At 39.0% G+C, this 15,603-nt stretch overlaps 2 protein-coding genes across 2 annotated transcripts in view; both read left to right on the forward strand.

Moving 5' to 3' along the window:
• The window catches only part of LOC103474142 (dehydrogenase/reductase SDR family member 11-like), a 27,862-nt gene extending 20,541 nt beyond the window's left edge, over window positions 1–7,321 (forward strand). The window contains exons 2-8 of the mRNA XM_008424906.1: window positions 1,579–1,738; window positions 4,716–4,925; window positions 5,041–5,135; window positions 6,481–6,610; window positions 6,839–6,931; window positions 7,017–7,082; window positions 7,187–7,321. Coding sequence (XP_008423128.1) covers window positions 1,607–1,738; window positions 4,716–4,925; window positions 5,041–5,135; window positions 6,481–6,610; window positions 6,839–6,931; window positions 7,017–7,082; window positions 7,187–7,228 — 768 coding nt within the window. The 5' untranslated portion in view covers window positions 1,579–1,606 and the 3' untranslated portion in view covers window positions 7,229–7,321. The remainder of the gene's footprint in view (window positions 1–1,578; window positions 1,739–4,715; window positions 4,926–5,040; window positions 5,136–6,480; window positions 6,611–6,838; window positions 6,932–7,016; window positions 7,083–7,186) is intronic.
• A 7,515-nt stretch (window positions 7,322–14,836) lies between these two features.
• LOC103474144 (zinc finger protein 436-like) overlaps window positions 14,837–15,603 on the forward strand; it is a 4,719-nt gene continuing 3,952 nt past the window's right edge. The window contains exon 1 of the mRNA XM_008424907.1: window positions 14,837–15,108. Coding sequence (XP_008423129.1) covers window positions 14,949–15,108 — 160 coding nt within the window. The 5' untranslated portion in view covers window positions 14,837–14,948. The remainder of the gene's footprint in view (window positions 15,109–15,603) is intronic.

Raw genomic sequence — 15,603 nt, forward strand, 5'->3', positions numbered from 1 at the left:
ATCAGACCGCCAGGTCCCCTCCCTCAGCTGCCGCCCGTTACACACTGCACCCCTTTGGCCCCTCCGACAGGTGGTGAGCCCATTGGAAGGGGGACCCACGTGTCCTCTTCGGGCTGAGCCCAGCCGGGCTCCGTGGGTAAAAGCCCGGCCACCAGCTGCTCGCCATCGTGCCCCGTGTCCGGGCGAGGGAACGCTAGATCCAAGGTTGTTGTACATCATAAGGGGTCTTCGGGCTGCACTTTGTCTGGTTCCTSACCTAGGACCTGTCTGCCTTGGGTGACCCTACCAAGGGCATAAAACCCCAGACAGCATAGTTCCTAGGATCATTGGGACACTCAAACCCCTCCACCACGATAAGGTGGCAGCCCGAGGAGAGGTATTCAAGTAGTTTCACCTTTCCAAGTCAGAGTGAAGAAATAAACTGTCAAAAAGACTCAGCAGATGCTCAGATTAAAGTAAACTTAAAAATTCAGCTTCATATACAAACATCTTCTAGAACTTTGCAAGAGAAAGAGAAAAACAGAGTTGTTTTCGTTGTCCTGATTGCGCCACATAAAGCCTCTCCTGTGCACACACCTTATTTTACCCAATAAAATTATAGACTGAATTTCAACAAACTCACTGATGCATTTTCACCGTCCAGGGAAAACAGGTGAAAAATATCAATTTGGCTAATTCTGGGGCATTTACAGAAATGTTACTTACAGTGCATTGACAACGCCAAATAAATTTAAAAAATTTAAATTTCAGTCCAGCGCTAAGATGCACACATCATGCAATCATAAATATATTTATGCTTTATTTTATCTTTGTTATTTGTTACTGGTATTCAGTACCTTATTTCAGCTGTGGCTTGTGTTAAAGCGCTTTATGAATAAAGTTGTTGTTGATGATGATGATATTTCCCTTTTAGTTTCAAATCAAAAACACAAAATGGAAACCAGGACAGAAAGTAATTTTAATTTATGTGACCCAGATGTTTGGTAAGGAGTGTTAGCAAACAACATTAACAATGTTATCTGGACCAGACACAATGGTTTTCACTGTGCATATTAAGGCATGTTAAGGTATGATTGGTGTTTTTTAATTTTTTTAAATTTTTTTATTAAATAAACCAATCAGTTTAAAGGGGTCATATGTATCCTGGGATTTTTGCTATGCACTGTGTTTGTGTTCCCTGATCCCTAAGAGTACTGGGGTTCCACTGTAATTTGTCAATGTTGTACTTAAGAAAATAAATTGTTTATTTTAATTATGAGAAACTGTTTCATGATGTAATGGTACAGAATAGCAGTCAGAATTATCAGCGAGTATGACATAAATATCATATTTATGTATGTTGGTACAACATACATAGCCAGCACATTTCTTACTTTTTTATATATGTATTTTTTTCATGACAGTGGCAGAAACTGGCCTCCATACAATTCGCAACCGTTCCTTGTGTTTTGTCTTTATGCGCCACACAAGATAACGTATTGCGTCACCAAGAGCGTGCTGCGTTCACGGGTTTGTAACTATAGAAACTCGCTGGTCGCTCTGCTGCCCTGTCACATGCTTTATGGTCGCCTTTTTTAGCTGAAGAACGTTCGGGTGAGAAGCAGTGATGGACCGCTGGAAGGGCAGAGTGGCTCTGGTGACCGGAGCTTCGGTCGGGATTGGAGCGGCTACAGCTAAGGAGCTGGTCCGGTTCGGCATGAAGGTGGTGGGCTGCGCAAGGGACGTAGAGAAAATAAAGGTTTGTTTCAAGTTCAACTTTATTGTAACACTGTTCAGCGCTAACCATCTTACATAAGGTGAAGAGTGAGCATGTCAAGTGGATCACAAATTAAGTAGAAATCCCCAACTTCCTCCAGCGGTCCAATAAAAACTAATGGTCTGTGGGTATGGAGAGTGAAGAGTGCCAAGTTCCAATAAGTAAATTACTTGTGGAATAATGATTTACATGTGGTATTTATTTTTTAAAACTGTAAATAATCATGGAAATAATTTATTATATGAAGCGATCAAACAAGCAACGCTTTTTGAATAGCAGGTAGCAGCTACAGTGCTAATTCAGCAACAAGGTAGTTCAAAGTGCTTCACATCATAAAAAAATAAAGTCATCAAAACAACATACAGTTGACAATTGAGAAATCAGTGACAAACATTGCATTTTGACGAGTGCCGTCATCAAAATCATCAATACATGTCGATAGCCAGTACATGTGTCTCAATTAAAATATTTTCTATGTAAAAAAAAAAAAAACAAGATTTAATTATTTCATGATTTTATAAAATATTCCATGTTCCTGGGTCAACTTCATCCATCAAACTCAGTGGGCGGGATTAGGGAAGCCAGACGTCTCATTGGCTACTTCAAACAGGAAGTCAAGAGAATTTCTTCCACATTTGCTATGACTTTGAAGTCAATGGCTTCACCGGGAAGTACAGAAATAACTTCAATACTATAATAAACAAATACGTTTATGAATGTTAGCCGGTTTTAGCTAACACTGATCCTGCCTGAAGTCTGTGGCAGCTTCCTCCATGCAGGTTCACAGTGAGCTCTCTTGTAAACCTGTTAGAGATATTTCAGACCAAAACAGAAACATAAAGGCTGGAGTTGCTCAGCCAGAATTTGTAGCAAATAATTTATAAAAAATTATTGAAGTTATTTCTACACTTTGAGTGGAAATAAGAATTTAAGCATTCCTAATCCCGCCTCCTGAGTTTGATGGGTGAAGCTAACAGTTTCATTATATAACTTCATTAAATGTGTGTAAGTAAAACTTTATTAAATCATGACATAATTATGTACAGTTTTTAAAATGAAATTCATGCATGTAATAGAAACCCATATAATTTAATTCTATATTTAATAAGTAATTTCTATATATTTTCCTGTTTTCATAAATTAAAGACACATTTAAATAACTCTTTCATAAGCTATTAATCTAATTAGAATTTGACACTCATCGCCTTCTTTCAAGCACTTAAAACTCAGCTGTGAACTGTTTACACAGAGATCCTTTTAAATTAAGGATTAAAATTTGGCATGAGCTTCATCACAAGACTTTCTTGTGACCGTATTCATCTTCAGTTCTTCTCAAATCTGTTCCTGCACAATAAAAAGAAGAGCCTGTAGCTGGCTGTGCGAACTTAGTTTAATTAGACCCTGTAGGTAAAAACCCTGGAGCTGATTTCATATGGCTTTTTTCAATATTTGCTATTTTGAAAACAAAGGAAAACATAATAAATCTGGGCTGTTGTGGTTTCTGATGAGAATCATTATAGGGGGCAAATAATGTAGCCCTGTTATTTGCCCCCTGAAAGGGCTACATTCTATTAGGGGGCAAATAAAAATGAAGTATCCGTATCTCAACTGAACAAGTTTTTAGTAGCTTTTTGTGTTGTACAAAATATGGCCGTGATTCTTAAGGCTACCAGTGTCTAACTGTGCTCTAGAGAAAAGATAAATCAGCCCATATTTTCTTAATTTCAGGTCATCGATGATGACTCTCTCACTATGTCACATTGTCAGTTACTTGGAAAAAAAATCATGTATTAACTAAAATTGGACGTGGCAGATCAGCCTTTTATCAGGATCGGTGATCAGCCAGAAAACTGCAATCGGCGTGCGTTCCCCTACTAAACACTCGTTTCACCACTGAAGGACAGTCTGACTGTTCAAAATAGAAATAGTTTTACGCTGTTGAAACTTGACCTGTACATGAAAAAGTTTCACTCACGTAAGAGTAGCATCTCTTAAAAATAATATTAATCAAGTTGAAGTAAAAAGTAGTTGTGCAAAAAAGTGACTACAGTAAGAGTTAAAAAAAAACTTCTTACTGTCTCAAGGACTGTGTGGTTCACGTGCCTTAACATTCTTTTCAACACAATTCGAGATTTTATAAAGCCAGTTTTCGTCTTTGAAAACATGCAAAACAGCATTTCCACTGCTTTTTGTTTTTTTTTTATGGGTGCACCAATAAATCCTTCCCATTCCCCTGATTTTGTTCATTTTGGGAGAACGGTGATCGGTCTATGCTTACATGGGAAGCAAATATGATCCAAAGATCTAAAAATCAACTGCTGAGGTTTGACTGGCAGACCAGCCCACCAGGTCATGGCTGCATGTTTGCAGATAACAGCAGTGAGCCCAATGCTGCCAACTCAGTGACTTTCTTGCAATATGTAGCAAGAATCAACAATTTGATGTGTAATGATGGCAAAATGTAAGGCTTCAGTTGTTGACTGTGTGTTCTATGACCGTGTATTTTTGTGACGTAAAAACACATCACATAAATATGTAAAGCATATTTCCTGAAATGTACTTTACAAATAAAAGTTTATTTGATTTTGATCAGATTTGACTTTGATTTTAGATTTATTTCAGACAATAAAATCTTTAACGGCCAAAATCAGAATCTCCAAGTCAGGTTTTTTAAAGATCAATGACTGGTGATCGGCTAGAAAACTGCAATCGGTGCACCCCTAAGTTTTTTGGGGTTTTTTGCATAGGAAGCACCTAAGATCAAAAGTTATTGTATATATGTTGTATGACGAGCCTGCCAGAGAAACTTGCATACATTTTATTGAATTTAGCTGACCTCTGACGGCACGCCTTTGAAGTTCTTTTAAATGCACCGGTGAAGTGACTGAAATAAAGAAGTTTTATTGCAGTAAAACATTTAAAGTGATGATTTTTTATTTATTTATTTTTTTACTTTCAGAGCCTGGCTGCGGAGTGTCAGAGTGCCGGTTACGGCGGCGTGCTGATCCCGTTCAAATGCGACCTGACCAACGTGGACGAGATCCAGTCCATGTTCGCGGCCATCAAGGCGCAGCACAATGGCGTAGACGTTTGCATCAACAACGCTGGCCTGGCTCACCCTGAGCCTCTGCTAAGCGGCAAAACCAGCGCCTGGAAGAACATGCTGGACGTAAGGATGGTTCTGATCCACCTGGATCGGAGGGAAGTTTGGCTGCTGTTTTAAAAAGTTGTGAGTTTTTAAAATTCTTTTTCTTTTCTTTCTTTTTTTTTTCACGATTTCACAGGTTAACATTGTAGCACTGAGCATCTGCACACGTGAAGCGTACCAGTCAATGAAGGAAAGGAAAATTGACGACGGACACATCATCAACTTAAACAGGTAAGCTTTTAGTTAATAATGACAGTAATAATAATAATCTTGCAAAATGGATACATGCGTCAATAAACTTATCTGTATCTTACTGGGCCTTTTGTGGAATGTTTGTTAGGGAATTGAAACGACTGGTTTGCAATAAAATGAACTGAATCGAACTGAACCAATGCAAAGCAGTGGCTGATTAGGAGAATCGACGTGTTTTCAAAATAATTTAAAATAAGGAATCTAAACAGCCTGGGCATAATTTATATTAAGCGTTCTTTGTGGGGTTTTTTACTTCACTTACTCTGAAGCTGCTAAACCAACAGACGATCTTGCAGCATTTTTTTGTCAAACACTGGAGACCTTTAGCTTCTTCTAGAAGTGAAGTCTGATGCATCTCTTCCTGTAGACGGCTTCACTGTTGAGTCTTTTCTCCCTTTCACATTTTCAGAAACGGTTTTCTTCTTGCAACTTCTCTATAAGCGAGATTTGTGGACCACTGGATTTATACCAAGATCAAATTATTCACAATTTAAGTTATTAATTAGTAGAGATGCACCGATCCGATACTAATACTTGTATCGGCCCTGATATTGAAAAACATTCGATATTGGTGACAAGATCTGTTCAGTCTACTTCTTTGCTTCACGCTCTGAGCGACATCATGCTTTCTTATTTATTTTACATCATATTTAGAATATCTAATTGCACTTTTGAACCATTTGAAAGAAGTTTTGTTGCTGTTTATTTTATTTTTTTTACATGTTTGAAGTTTGTCAGTTTTGACAGTTCCAGGTTCTTCATTAGTTATTTTACATTGACAGTTATACTCCTGGTTACACTGACTGAACAAATTAAAGTTGTGTTGTCTTTACATGTTTGACCCGACTTGTGAAGCTGTTTATGTATTTAAGTGTGCTGTACTGGTGTAGAGCTAACAAATAAATTTATTATTCAGTACATGTATGGGTCAGATATCGGTATCAGTATAGGAAATGGAAAAAAGTGCCTAGTAATTAGGTGACTTCTGATCGCAAGTAGTGTTTCTTATTGACTAAAAATGCACACCACACTTTTAAGATTATTTCTTAGAATTTCGGACAATCTGTATAATTCTTCAATCCAAAGATATTAAATTCAGAATTCAGTTCAAATTAAAATAAATAAATAATGTACCAACCCCAATGGAACTTGGATTATTTTTGCTTCAAAAACCCTGACACTCGGGGGAGGAAAAATAAGACAAACAAGAATATTTTCCAAAATAAGACCCTGACCTTATGCGTTACACATAAAAAGCTGCCCTGCCATTCCTGTCTGTTTGAAATGACGCTGGCCTCTTATAAGCTTCCATCTTCTGTTGCAGCATGTGCGGACACCGTGTTCTTCCCAACGCTGATATCCATTTCTACACGGGAACCAAGTATGCTGTGACCGCCCTGACCGAGGGCCTGAGGCAAGAGCTGCGAGATGCCAAGACCCACATCAGAGCCACAGTAAAGGACCCGTCGCTCTCTGTGGGAATTTTAAAGCCATGATTTATACTCATTGTGTCGGGAGTGCATCATTAAAACCAAAGCAGATTCATCAGTTTAACCACAAACTGTCACACGCTCTGTAAACCCACTCACCCCGCCCCGGCCCGCCCCCGTCCGACCCTCCAGGCAGGGATTCGGTGAACACGCCGTGTACTGTGTGGTGCTCAACGCCGTTTCTCTCTGCAGTGCATCTCTCCGGGTTTAGTGGAGACGGAGTTCGCTCTGCGCCTCTACAGCCAAAACGCAGAGAAAGCCGCTTCGGTTTACTCCTATTATAAAGTACGACAGCTACCTTCGAGTGGGATTCTTTTGTTACACTTCTGGGGAGCTGAAACGACTAAACTATTTGTTTTTTTTCCCCCAGGCTCTGGAAGCAATAGATGTCGCTAATGCTGTCGTATACGTCCTAAGCGCTCCTCCTCATGTGCAGGTTGTTTATTTTTCTTTGAAGCAGTTTTTTTTTTCTGTCATTTTTGTCCTGCTTTGCACAATTTTAAATGACCTTTTCTCTGTATTGTTTTTTTTCTGGTTCAGATCGGAGACATTCAGATGCGATCAGCTGAACAAGTGTCGTAGAGCTGCCGAACTTATACGCTAAAGTTTCACATGGTTTGTTCACCATGTCTGTGGGATGAGTATAACTAATAAAAGTCTGATTTAAGAGGTAAACTCTGGTGCATTTTTGTGTCAGTATTTTCCCAAAATTAAAAGTTTGTATTTGTAACATAGTGAAGTAGGAACAGTGTGGCTCAGGGTCCATTCTTCTTCAGGAGTTGTAACCTTCATGTTTTAGATGTTTTAGTTCAACATAACTGAGTGTAATGAATGGCTCACTGCACAGGAGTTTCTGCTATGACTTCAGCTGTGTTTGAGCAGGGCCACATCTACAATAGTCTGGAGTCTTTTTAATTCACTATTCATTATTACTACAGTAGATTAGCATGAATGCTGCCTCATCTCTTCTGGTTTTAGTTGGACAGGAGTGCCATCTTTTGCATTTGTAAAAAATGGCAAGTGCAAAAGAGTAGCATAGCAGCTTTATGAATTTGGCAGCCAATCATAAAAACAAGTGTATCTATTTACATACAAGTTAGAAAATCTGCAACATTTTCATTTTGTTGTACCCAGTGACCAGGCGTTTTAGTTTTAGTATGACATTTTGTGATAAAACCCAACAAATGTAGAAAGTCCAACTTTTCTACTAGATTGTAATGTGTTGACAGCATGGTGGTACTTGGAAAAAGTTAGATAAGAAAAAGTTAATTGCTACTTGTTATTACTTGATACTTGTCTGGTCTCAAACTAATCAAACCACTCTCAAACCTCTAGCAAGTCTTTATAATCGGGCCTTAAAGGTTTTATATCAAAAGCCAATTAGATTCCATCATTGTCGCATTTTGGCTAAATTTGGAAWTTTGGATTTTACAAATTTBCTAAATTATAACGTTTTAAAACTGATTTTTAAGTGTTTAAATGGACTAGCACCMATRCCATTAAGCGATTGCATACAGACATTGCAGGGCARTAGCAGATCTACCAGAGCAGCYTTGGAKGGAAATTGTAAGGTTCCCTTTCGAAGAACCACTTTTGCTCAAAGTGCACWGTCTGTGAGAGGATCTGCAGCTTGGAACTCACTCCCTGTTCACTTAAAGTCTGTAACCAGTTTTAGTATGTTCAAAAATCAAACCAAACTCTGGTTATGCCAAAAACAAACCTGTACTCATTTTAAATTTTTTTTACACTTCTCTGAATATATTATGTCGTGTTGTTTCAAATGATTTCACTTCAATTTTTAGAGTTATTATTTTTAGGAAAAAAAAGCCCATCTAGGGACAAGTGCTGCGAATTAGCTGTTGCTATTGCACCATGATGCTAACATGGGACTGCTGTTTCATTCAGTTTGTCTATGTAAATGTGTGTCTGTCCCTATCAAATAAACTTTGAAAAAAAAACAAACTCTGAAGCATCCATCCATCCATTTTCTTACACCCTTGACCCTAGTAGGGTCAGGGGGTGTGCTGGTGCCTATCTCCAGCGAGACATTTCGGGCGAGAGGCGGGGTCACCCTGGACAGGTCGCCAGTCCATCGCAGCTTAAGAATTCTTGTTCTAGACCAGTGTTTCTCAACCTTTTTTGGCCCAGCGCCCCCCTAGCCTTTATCCAGGTCCCTCACCGCCCCCCACCAAAGAATTTGAAGGCTACTTTGCACTGACCATTATTTTATCATTAATATTAATATCACTATTGTAGATGTTTTGATTTCTATGCTTGTTTCTGTATTTATCATCACAAATAATTTCCCAGAGAACAAAAAAGCCATGGGAATAGAAATTATTTTCACATGTGTCTATGAAAAATGCAATGAACATTCAAGTTAAAATTGGTAGACCTAACAGCAGCCAATCAGAGTGGAAAAAATATTCTTATTTTGTGCCATTTTCTAGTTGTTAAATCTTGCACAAAATGACCAGATAAAAGATGTACAACAGGCCAGTTTAAACTTTGAACTATTTGCAAAACAACTGAGCTCTGCAACATTAAAACATGGATAGAACTGTAACTACATTAATCTGCTCTTCAGTGTTTGTCAGTTTCTGGTGGTGCAGCTCTGCTGCCTTCAGGAGAATGGGACATCAGAGTATCATCCATAAAACTTCACCCACATGGCATTTATTGTGCAAACCAGACCTTCCAGTGGAAAAAACAAAAGTTCCAGGTCCTTTTATTGAAATACAAATAACAGACAGAAACATGGATTATATATTTATATAGACCTGTCTATTGATTTATAGATTAATAGTTTTACTGGACAGAATTACAAAGAACAAATCTGGTTCTTAATCAAATCCTAATGAGTCAAATTGAAAGTGTCATGGAGTCATCAGCCTCATGACATTAAAACTGACATGAAAAATAATATTGAAGAAATAAATATGTCAAATCTAATTAAAAACATAAATAAGTGATCTGTTATTTACTGTTATGGTCTGTAAGATATATTTATTCTCAGTATTAGATATAGTCTCAACAAACCCTTCTTAGTTGCCATGCCCATTACTGAGAAACTCTCTATTTCCAATGACTGCTACCACTTCTGGATGACAGAGGGACACCTCTAGAACAGAACCAGAAAGTGGCAACTAGATCTGATGTATAATTTCAAAATAAAGCACTATTAAAATAGTAGTTTGTATCTTTTTCCCTCTAAGTTGCCGTGCCCATTGCTGAGACACTCTGTTTCCAATGACTGCTACCACTTCTGGGTGACAGAGGGACACCTCTAGACCAGAACCAGAAAGTGGCAACTAGATCTGATGTCTGTCCATCCATCCATCCATTTTCTTACACCCTTGTCCCTCAGTGGGGTCGGGACGGGTGCTGGTGCATATCTCCAGCTAGCGTACCGGGCGAGAGGCAGGGTACACCCTGGACAGGTTGCCAGTCTGTCGCAGGGTAACACACAGAGACAGACAGGACACACAACCATGCACACACTAGATCTGATGTGTAATTTCAAAATAAAATAATTTCAAAAAAGTCCTTTGTATCTTTTCCCCTTAAGTTGCCGTGCCCATTGCTAAGCGACTCTCTGTTTCCAATGACTGTTACCAGGTCTGGATGACAAAGGGACACATCTAGAACAGAACCAGAAAGTGGCAACTAGATCTGATGTGTAATTTCAAAATAAAAGCCTATTAAAATAGTAGTTTGTATCTTTTCTCTCTTAAGTTGCCGTGCCCATTGCTGAGACACTCTGTTTCCAATGACTGCTACCACTTCTGGATGACAGAGGGACACCTCAAGAACAGAACTAGAAAGTGGTAACAGATGTGATGCATAATTTCAACAATAAAAACCTAATGAAAAATCACATTTTTACTTTTTTCTCACTAATTTGCCATGCCCATTGCTGAAAAACTTTCTGTTTCCAGTGACGTCTCTCACTTCTGGATGACAGAAGGAGACCTCTAGAAGACAACCAGAAAATATCAAACACATATGATATATAATTTCAAAATTAAACCTTTTAAAATAAGATGTTTTTACTTTTTTATTCAAAATAAGTAGAAAATGTGACACTAAACAAATTGTGAGTAAAAACTGAATGCAATTATGTAGAGATGGCAAATGTCAATATTTTAATTGTAATAGAACATAGATTGCAGATCAAAAGTTTAATCAGAGTAACTAACCTTTTAAAGTAAAAATATGTTGATTCAAAAGTTCAGTGTCTACAAATCCCAAAAAAGTTGGCTGGAAAAAGGAAACTGAACATATAACAAACAGCTGGAAGACCAATTAACACTAATTAGGTCAATTGACAACATGATTGGGTATAAAAAGAGCTTCTTAGAGTGTCAGTGTCTCTCTGAAGCCAAGATGGTAAGAGGATCACCAATTCCACCATTGTTGCACAGAAAAATAGTGCAGCAATACCAGAATGGTGCTACCCAGCGTAAAATAGCAAAGACTTTTAAGTTATCATCATTAACCGTGCATAACATCATCAAAAGATTCAGAGAATCTGGAACAATCGCTGTGCATAAGGGTCAAGGCCGTAAAACTCTGCTGGATGCTCGTGATCTCCGGGCCTTTAAACGTCMCTGCACCTCAAACACAAATGCCACTGTCAAGGAAATAACAGCATGAGCTCAGGAGTACTTCCAGAAAGCATCGTCAGTGAACACAATCCACCGAGCCATCTGCCGCTGCCAGCTGAAACTCTACAGTGCAAAGAGGAAGCCATTTTTAAGCTCCATCAGCTCAGGCGTTTGCACTGGACCAGGAGTCATTTAAAATGGAGTGAGGCAAAATGGAAGACTGTTCTGTGATCAGATGAGTCACGATTTGAAGTTCTTTATGGAACACTGGGACGCCATGTCATCCGGACCAGAGAGGACAAGGATAACCCAAGTTGTTATCAACGCTCCGTTCAGAAGCCTGCATCACTGATGGTATGTGGTTGCATGAGTGCTTGTGGCCTGGGCAGTTTGCATTTCTGGAAAGGCACTATTAATGCAGAGAACTATGTTCAGGTTCTAGAACAACATATGTTCCCATCTAGACGTCATCTTTCAGGGAAGACCCTGCATTTTTCAACAAGATAATGTTAGACCACATTCTGCAGCAATCACAACATCATGGCTACGTAGGAGAAGGATCCAGGTACTGAAATGTCCAGCCTATAGTCCAGATCTTTCACCAATAGAGAACATTTGGCGCATCATAAAGAGGAAGGTGGGACAAAGAAGGCCCAAGACGATTGAACAGTTAGAGGCCTGATGGGAGAGCATTCCTATTTCTAAACTTGAGAAACTGGTCTCCTCTGTCTCCAGACGTCTGTTGAGTGTTGTAAGAAGAAGGGGAGATGCCACACAGTGGTAAAAATGGCCTTGTCATAACTTTTTGGGGATTTGTTGACGTCGTGAAATTATACATTTTCTCAGTTTAAACTCTTGATCTGTGATTTGTGTCCTCCATCCATCCATCCATCCATTTTCTTCCGCTTATCCGGGGTCGGGTCGCGGGGGCAGCAGCTTCAGAAGGGAGGCCCAGACTTCCCTCTCCCCAGCCACTTCTTCCAGCTCCTCCGGGGGAACCCCGAGGCGTTCCCAGGCCAGCCGAGAGACATAGTCCCTCCAGCGTGTCCTGGGTCTTCCCTGAGGCCTCCTCCCGGTGGGACGTGCCCGGAACACCTCACCAGGGAGGCGTCCAGGAGGCACCCTGACCAGATGCCCGAGCCACCTCAACTGGCTCCTCTCGACTTGGAGGAGCAACGGCTCTACTTTAAGTCGATTTGTTGATTTGTGTCCTATTGTGAATAAAATATTGACATTTGCCATCTCCACATCATTGCATTCATTTTTTATATACTGTATATATATATATATATATAGAGAGAGAGAGATTATAGAAACATTTGTATATAAATAAGATGATTGAGTTAAATCCAAAATGAGTGAGGCAGCTCTTGACTACATTTTCTACTTATTTTTGAATATAAAAGTAAAAACGCCTTATTTTAAAAGGCTTTAATTTTGAAATTATACATCAGATCTAGTTGCCATTTTCTGGTTCTGTTCTAGAGGTGTCCCTCTGTCATCCAGAAGTGGTAGAAGTCATTGGAAACAGATGACTGCCAGCAATAAGCTGCTTATTGCTGGCAATAAGCATTCTTATTGCTGGCAATAAGCATTCTTATTGCTGGCAATAAGCATTCTTATTGCTGGCNCTTATTGCTGGCAATAAGCATTCTTATTGCTGGCAATAAGCATTCTTATTGCTGGCAATAAGCATTCTTATTGCTGGCCATGCTTATTGCCAGCATTGGAAACAGAGTGTCTCAGCAATGGGCACGGCAACTTAGAGAGAAAAGATACAAACTACTATTTTAATAGTGTTTTATTTTGAAATTACACATCAGATCTAGTTGCCACTTTATGGTTCTGTTCTAGAGGTGTCCCCTTGTCATCCAGAAGTGGTAGCAGTCATTGGAAACAGAGAGTTTCTCAGCAATGGGCACGGCAACTTAAGGGAAAAAGATACAAACATATATCAGAAAGTTGCAACTAGATCTGATGTACATCAAAATAAAAGTCTATTAAAATAGTACTTTGTATCTAGTAGAGAGAGAGATAGAGATATTAGTTTTTATTTTGTATTAGTTTCTCAGCATATATTATTTTCTTTTTTCAAATGCAGTGGCTGGAAACTTATTTTGAGTAGGTCAAACATGGACCGGATGTGCGCTTTTATTGTGAAAGCAGCACGTAAATGGGTGTACCATAATGTCTTGAGTTACCGCGCACTTGTTTATTGTGTGGTGGGCCGGCTGGACGCTGAGCCGGCTAGCTTTACCAACCGAGCTACCAGTAGCAGGAGAACTGAGCTGCGCCAAGAAGCTAACAGAAGCTAACAAACACTGAATAAAAGAAGAGCTATACAGTTGCAGCCAAGCATGATTTAATGTTACACAATCGGTTTTACCAAGTAGCTCAAAGTCTAAACTGGCATTGTTGTGCATTTAAGGTGTAAAGTTTACCTTCGACCAAACGCCCCCTAAAGGCATCCCAGCGCCCTCCTTTTGTGAAAATGTCCGCCAGCGCCCCCTGCCGTCCGCTGAACGCCCCCTGGGGGCGGTACCGCCCACGTTGAGAACCGCTATTCTAGAAGAATAATGCACGGGACTGAAGATGGTAATATTTTTTTTAACCTTTTTATCACCATTGACAGGGAGAGAACGTCTTTTTGTGAACTTCAAAGACAAAACAAAATATTATCCTTGTTTTTACCGTTGATTCTGAAGCATAATCAGGTCAGAGGTCACCAAACTGTCCAAATGTTGTTCAAACTTTGTTCACAAACTTTATTACCGTGCTAATACCCTCCTCCATTTCCTGTCCAAACAGTGAAAAGAATAAAAGGGAAGTTGGTTAAACTAACATATTATGGAGTCTTGCTGCATTTCGTTTATCTCTAAAGTGGGAGAGCATGAACAGCATGATGCCAACGCAGAGTTTCAGGTGACGCTCCATTTTCAGATATGGATATTTTACAGCCTCTTGATTGTCAGTAGTTTGATAAGATTAAAAACTAATAGAAGTTGTCTAGTCGGGGGAATTTTAACATGCGTCATGCATGGCAGCCATATTGGATATGGATATGGACAAAATGCGACTTTCCCAGGCAGATATCCGAATTCAATTTTAAACCTTAACTATTCAAAACTTTTAGCTGGCTGAAATTTGTTTAGCATTCCAAACTGTTGGTTGACCTTTTTAATTATTATTATTTTGCTCTTTGTTCATTGAAACTGATCATACAGTTAACTTCAAGTCAAAACTTAAATCACAGCGACTTATCGTTTATTTCTGACATATTTAGAACGGCTGGGCAAAGTGCTGTACAAAGTACAAAAACAATAATAGTAAAATATAAACTTCAATAAACCAATGAAAAACAAATAAAACATAGCTAGACAAGATAGAAAAGTTGTTCAGTAACAGGTCAAATATCTTCAACTTGGACTAAAAGCCAATGGACAGTGGGGTTTAAATTATCTTAAAATGATCGCCAATCTGTGCAGGTTGTTTTGTAACTCGAGTTCCAGCTCGACCTCCACACCAGTTGGTGGCGGTAATGCGCTGTTCTCTTCCTTGCCTACCACCACAATAACAACAGAAGAAGAATCTGCAGCTTATGAATTGTTTTTGGGGTTTTTTTTTTGGTTGGGAGACGTATTTTTGAGAGGCCTCTATTATTTCCCCCCTCGTATATTTCAGTTTTTGTAGTAACAATGTCTTCATCTCAGGACTTTAGAGAGTTTATTAGAGAAAGACTGACTGCTGCTGCGGAGGAAATATTCTCAGAGTTTGAAAAGCAAATCATCCGATATCAGGAAAATATCAGACTGTTGAATGCTCACTGGAAACCGCATTTGAAGCTGCACAGATTAAGTATGGACATGAAGTTTAACTCAATAAAGGCATTTTTAATATGTAAGACAGTCTCCGTAACTAGGACGCGAGGATAACTTCTTTTATTCTCGGGAGCCCGTGAGCTTATTAGCTATACCCGCTTTCAAAATAAGAGCTGTGACGGCGTTTTTTGTTTTGTATTTTAAGTCTGTCGATATGTACTTCAGAAACCTCAAGTGTTAAATTTGAAACTAATGGAACGGAATTTCTTTAAAATTCAGTGAAATGCTTTATGGTGGGCGGTGGTGACAGGTTGACTTACGGTTAACTGACCTGGGAAGCTGTGTGGCATCTTTATTTAAAACAACTATTTGCTTTTTGGTACCTTGAAAACATATTTTTAATTAAGTGTACGTTGTATTAAAATCGCATATGTGATTCAGGATACAATCATTTCAGATACATTTCACTGCATTCTGCACTTCTCTGACAGACATAGAAAGATATATATATATATATATATATATATATATA

Source organism: Poecilia reticulata, linkage group LG13 (assembly GCF_000633615.1).
Source record: "Poecilia reticulata strain Guanapo linkage group LG13, Guppy_female_1.0+MT, whole genome shotgun sequence".
Classification (NCBI taxonomy): domain Eukaryota; kingdom Metazoa; phylum Chordata; class Actinopteri; order Cyprinodontiformes; family Poeciliidae; genus Poecilia; species Poecilia reticulata.